General features: G+C 40.5%; 1 protein-coding gene across 7 annotated transcripts in view; it reads left to right on the top strand.

Annotated features, from left to right (window-relative positions):
* The first annotated feature begins 5,614 nt into the window (after positions 1-5,614).
* The window catches only part of SRSF2 (serine and arginine rich splicing factor 2), a 3,290-nt gene continuing 2,803 nt past the window's right edge, over positions 5,615-6,101 (top strand). For all 7 annotated transcript variants that reach the window (XR_005554833.1, XR_005554831.1, XR_005554834.1 and 4 more), the window contains exon 1: positions 5,615-6,101. This exon is cut by the window's right edge and continues 68 nt beyond it. Coding sequence is in view for 2 of the 7 variants with exons in the window: in XM_039328119.1 (XP_039184053.1) it covers positions 5,808-6,101 (294 nt within the window). In the remaining 5 variants the exon portion in view is untranslated.

Below are 6,101 nucleotides of genomic sequence, written 5' to 3'. Positions count from 1 at the left end.
GATACTTTGAGAAAAGTTGATTCTGAATAATCTGGTATATGATAAAGGAAAAACCTTGAATTAATTTGAATTGTCTGAAAGGAGTACATCACAAATTAATACTTTTTTAAATTAATTCAGTGGACTCTAAAACCCTCATTGTTATTTATGATGGCACTTGCAACCTGTATCAATGAGAACAAATTGTTTTATTATAAATAATAACAAATATATAATAATAGGACCTCCCAATCAAAATGTTACTATCATAGTCATTAAAATAATGCATTTCAAGAAAAAAAGTTACATCCTAGATAAATATATAATTGTAGTATAGAAGACAAATCTCATGAGAACTAAATCCAATTATATTAATGTATCTCAAATGTTCACATCTAAATGCTAGATTCAATACTGAATGTGCATCTGGAGAAGTGGGGGGGGGGCGATCAACACAGAGCTGGAGTGGGGAAGAGGTTCAGGATATCCACATCCTAGAATCTCTCATGATATATCTAATAGGCTAAAAGTTATAGCTTTAAATGGTAAGATTCTGACACTAGGTATAAGCAAATAAAGTATTGGGATTGTATTGTATCTGTCTTTGGGCTAGACCAGTGGTTCTCAACCTGTGGGTCGGGACCCCATTTGGGGTCAAACGACCATTTCACGGGGGTCGCCAAACAACGCAGTCCGCCATTTTTCCCTCCTTTTCCTTAGCTGTGCTACTCCCTTTTATTCTATTGGCTTTTGAAAGCCAATAGAATAGACTCTCTTGAATAGAGTCTAATTCTATTGGCTTTCAAAAGCCAATAGGAATTGTCCAGGCTGTCTCTGCCCTGCTGAGCCTGCCAAAAGTCCCATTCTGCAAACGGTGCTGCACCAGTTGAGTAGTCCTCGACTTACGACCGGTTGAGTAGTCCTCGACTTACGACCAGTTGGGAGTTGCAGCATTAAAAAGGTTGAGAACCACTGGGCTAGAGGATCTGACGCTTAGTAACTATTGTGAGTCTTCATCCTGGTTCATCCAAGCCGGGAATAAATAGGCAACATGGAGACTGCTTTGGGAAGAAGGTTACAGTTTATTGAAGAAGCAGAAAGATGGTCCTTGAAGGAAGGAGCAAAGGAGAGGAAAGAGCACATGGGCAGTAGGTTTTTTTATACCCTCTCTAGCCTTGTTTGGAATAGCATGAACCTTGAGGCTGTTTCTGTTTGTTTGTCTAGGCCTTGATATCTGTGGTTTAATCCTATTATCATATCCTGCTTCCCAGGTGATGGGGCTAATATCTCCTAGAGTTTGGGTGGGGTATGTAAATCTTCTCTTTGTCTTCTTGATTGCTTCTTGATGGTTTTACATCTACATTTGTATGGGGCTAAAGTCTTGCTTGGGGCAGAAAGATAGATTTGGGGCCAGGTTTGGTTTTAAAAAGTCCTTTTGAGGAAAAATATATTTTTCTGCCCTTTTTAATATTTCTTTCTCTGGGCTAACTTCCCTCTATACTAAGTTAGACAAATCCCCCCCCCCCCGCAAAAAAACCCTACTTACAATCTAGTTCCAGAATTCTGATGGCTGCACATGCACATATTCGTGGTCACAAGTGCATTTGGGTGCTTGGCAACCTCTGAGGGAGATGGGAGATTAAGAAATAGGAAATATAAATAAATAAACCAGCTCACATTTACAGTCAGTTGTAGGATTCTATAGTCTTATGACCACAATTTATAACTTTTTTTTTTCAGTTTTCAGCTTTTTTAGTCAGTTTCTGCCCAAAAAATTCATAGGAATACATGGATTCACTTAACAACCGCTGAATTCATTTAAGAACTGCAATGCTCACTAATGACTGCCATAAAGTCATAAAATCAGGGCTCATTTGATTGAAAATTGTCATGACTTACTATAGAAAATCTGGGTTCTGTTGTGATCATAGATCAAGGACTACCTGTAGTTAGTTAACACTAACAATGTAAGTAAGGTAAGATCTACACACTTATACAGTATTTTAAGGTTGGCAGTGTTGTAGATTAAAATCAAAATAATGACAGCTTCCCCAGTATTATGAGTTTAGAATTCTGAAATATGTATTAGTTATACTGAACATAGTATGAGATATTTTCAGGAAAACAAACACAGACTTTTGGCTTCTCATTTATTTTCTACATTATGGACTATAATTTTTTCATGTTTAGTTGCTTGGATAATGTGCACTATTGCTATACTCTTCCACTGAATAAAAAATTACTTTATTATCAACTTTTGAACTAAACATTGGTTCAAATAAACTAAAAGTATATCTCCTGCAAAAAATATGGTGACAATAGAGGAAATCATGTTCAATAATATACTTTGATTCAGATTTACAGATAGCATGTTATCTATGCATCAACCTGGAAAGTATTCTTTAAATCATGTCCCTCACTTTTTTGTATTTCTCCTATTCTAGTTTATAATTATTCCATAAATTTAATATTTGTTTTATTAATTCATCAAATAAATATTTCCCAGTATTCACTCAGAAAAATTCATTAAATACTTTCAAATATTTTATTTTGCTCTGACTTAAAAAATGATTTAATTTGCTAAATATCTGCAAAAATATTTTAACATTAGTTTACTTCTAATCACCATATGAGTTTAGTGTTAGTAGTAAACATCTAACCTCTATTTTGTGGCAAAAGGAATAATTGATTTACCGGTATATACTAATAGGGAAAAAAAAGAGAATTGCTAAAAAATGCTCAAACTAGCAAATAACTGCACATCTCACATTCAGGAAAGCCAGTGATCAATATTTAACAATCCAGAGTTCAAAATTTGGAGTTGTTAGATGTGCAAGTTAAATTTAAAAGAGGCAGACAACAGAGATCATGTTAACATCCCATGGACAATGAAAAGGACATTTATTTTTGGTTTAATTATACAAAAGGTTTTGACTGTTGGCATTTCTTTTTTAAAAAGCTGAAAAATAGGAAAGTACAGTTAGAATAGAAGCCATTTAATGGTTCAAAATTGGGAGAGAAGTGCAACAAGGCCCTAAAATATATGAAATACTGGACTAAAAGAAAGATAAACTGGAAATAAAATTGCTGAAACATCAACCAATCTCACACATTTTGATGGCTACAAACAATATATAAGAAAATGAAGACAAAAAGACAGTGTGCAAAAGTCAATCTCTCATCAAATTTTTTTTAGGGGGCCTTGTTGCTGTCTGAGCTTGTTTTTTTGCAGATGTTTCATTACCCAAACTAAGTAATGTAGGTAACATCATCAGTGCTAGTAAGGAGTGCAGTTTGCTGTCAATTTACATTCTAGTGCAGTGGTTCTCAACCCGTGGGTCGGGACTCCATTTGGGGTCGAATGACCATTTCACAGGGGTCGCCAAACAATGCAGTCCGCCATTTTTTCCCCCTTTTCCTTAGCTGTGCTACTCCCTTTTATTCTATTGGCTTTTGAAAGCCAATAGAATAGACTCTCTTGAATAGAGTCTAATTCTATTGGCTTTCAAAAACCAATAGGAATTCTCCAGGCTGTCTCTGCCCTGCTGAGCCCGCCAAAAGTCCCATTCTGCAAACGGTGCTGCACCAATTGAGTAGTCCTCGACTTATGACCCGTTGAGTAGTCCTCGACTTACGACCGATTTGGGGGTCGCAGCATTAAAAAGGTTGAGAACCACTGTTCTAGTGGCTTGCCCTTGTCAGCATTGGTGAGGGTGGTCTTAGAGATTGTTTGTTGAGCTGTTTATTGTTGGCTTTTTTGGCAGTTTCTTGATTGGGGTATTTACTTGATTGTTGGTCTGATGTTAATCTTGGAGTTAATCTATACCGATATGGATGCTGGTGGAGAGATGCTTGGGTCTTTTTGTTCTCCTTTTGGTTGATTGCTTATCTCTTTTGCATAGTCTATAGATGTTGTTAATGCCTATGGGTCTATTGATCCCTAATTAATCAGAGTGCTGGGCTTCCAAAAATTCACTGGCATTTTTGGACTTAGCTTGGTCTAGAATGGTCACCTTTTCCCAACTGAAACTATGGTTAAGTCTGTCATTATGTTGTGAAATTAAAAGTTTTCATTATGTCTTCTGGCTGCCAGTTGGTAGTCATGGATGCATTCTGCCAGTCTTTTGCCTGTTTGTCCTACATAGCAGTTGTGTAGTCATTACATTGTATGTAATTGTATGTTGTAGATGACTCGTTTTCTTCTTCTGGGGTTGCTGGGTCTTTTGGTTTACTTAGGATGGTTTGAAGGGCTATAGTTGGCTTGTGTATAATGTTGATTCCATGTGGTTGTAGTAGTCTGTTGGTGGTGACCTATGTCTCTCAAATGCAGATGGACATCAGGACAAGATTCAGCAGTCCATCTGCTAAGACAACAAAGTTCACATTTTGGATAGACAGGACCATTAGTTTCAAAGAGGCAAGTTATGTTGCTATGCCCCACAGCAAAGGACTGGAGATTAAGAGGAGAAACTGTCTTCCAGGCTATGCAAACAAATCAAGGTGGCAGGAAATATTTCATACATCAAGCCTGTTGAATAAAAAGCTCACAAATTTGTTAGAGAAAGTCAGCCCATAGTAACTAACACCAGCAAGTCTTTGGTTGCCCGGGGGGGGGGAACCAATCCAAACCAGGTATTAGATTCGGACATCGCTAGGAAATCCCAAAACAATAGGTTCGGGAGGGACCCACCTAGAAGGGTAAACTGTTTTATATGACACCTAGAAAACAAGAGACAAGCTTGCTATCTTTTTATACCTCAAAAAAAACAAAAACCATTGAACAATACTTATCCTTGGAGTAAAGGTGCAAAATATTGCACAGCACAATGTCCTTCCCCCCCCCCCACACACCCCACACACACACACACACACACACTTTAAATAAATTTCTCTGACCCATAGAGTGTGGCTGTTAGGCCTGATAATGGGCTTTGAAAATCTTAGCATAGTGCAGCCCCAAATTGCAAAAGAATCCATTAGCCACCCCAAGTAGACAGCGTCCCCCTTCCCCCCCCCCCGGCTCGGCTCCCCTTCAGCACGAAGGCACAGCAAAGAAAGCAGCCTTAGCCCCTCCCTCTCAGCCACCCCTCCCCCGCGCCTCGCGCTTCTATCTTCCCTCGCTTAGTTTCGCGCGCCCCTGTGGCACGTTACGTGCGCACTCCCGCGTATTATTAGTCAGCTTCCTCTCAATCCTGGCCGCCATTTTGAAGACTGAGTTTCTTGTCTTTTAAGAAGCACATGCGACGCCAAACGCTTAACGGTTTGCAAAAATGGACACGCCGACTAAATTATAACGAGTAAAGGCGGTTATACCTTTTACAGAATTGTAATTTTGGAATGGAAATTAACGCTCTGTAGCCTTCCGCGTGAAAAGCGTAAACAATCGCTTCCGGGTTTCCGCATTAAAAGGCAGATGAGCTTTTGCAGCCGATAAGGAACCTATCTTTCCCTTTGTTTTTTTAGTTAGATGTTCGCTGCCCTTGTCAGTGTCTTTTAAGATCGTCTTTTCCCTTTGGAGCAACAAAAATCGAACTTAAATTTGAATGGCTTACGGTACAACGTGGAGGGGGAGGTAGAATCGAGAACTGCTTCCGGGGCATTGTCGGCCATTTTGTGGCGCTTAAATACTTGAGGAAGGGCGGCACCTCGTTCACTTGCTCGTGGCAGCGGTCGGAGATGGTCGCTTGTGAGTGAGCTCTCGTCTGCGCGCCTCGCTGTTAAGTCGACGGCCAGGCTGTGGTAACGCGAGCCTAACGCAACAGCCATCTCAATATCCGTAGGGCCAGTTCGTGCGCTCCGGTTCTTTCCGTCTTTTTCAGCCCAACGCCATGAGTTACGGGCGGCCGCCGCCAGACGTAGAAGGCATGACCTCCCTGAAGGTGGACAACCTGACATATCGTACTTCTCCAGACACACTTCGCCGCGTCTTCGAGAAGTACGGCCGCGTGGGGGATGTCTATATTCCCCGCGATCGCTACACCAAGGAGAGTCGTGGATTCGCGTTCGTGCGTTTCCATGACAAGCGCGACGCGGAGGACGCTATGGACGCCATGGATGGGGCCGTGCTTGATGGGCGCGAATTGCGGGTTCAGATGGCCCGCTATGGCCGACCTCCGGATTCG

This window comes from Crotalus tigris, unplaced genomic scaffold (assembly GCF_016545835.1).
Source record: "Crotalus tigris isolate CLP2741 ecotype Arizona unplaced genomic scaffold, ASM1654583v1 scf7180000024370.6872682, whole genome shotgun sequence".
Taxonomy (NCBI): Eukaryota; Metazoa; Chordata; class Lepidosauria; order Squamata; family Viperidae; genus Crotalus; species Crotalus tigris.
Note: the sequence above shows the minus strand (reverse complement) of the source record. Positions and strands in the feature narration are given on the sequence as shown.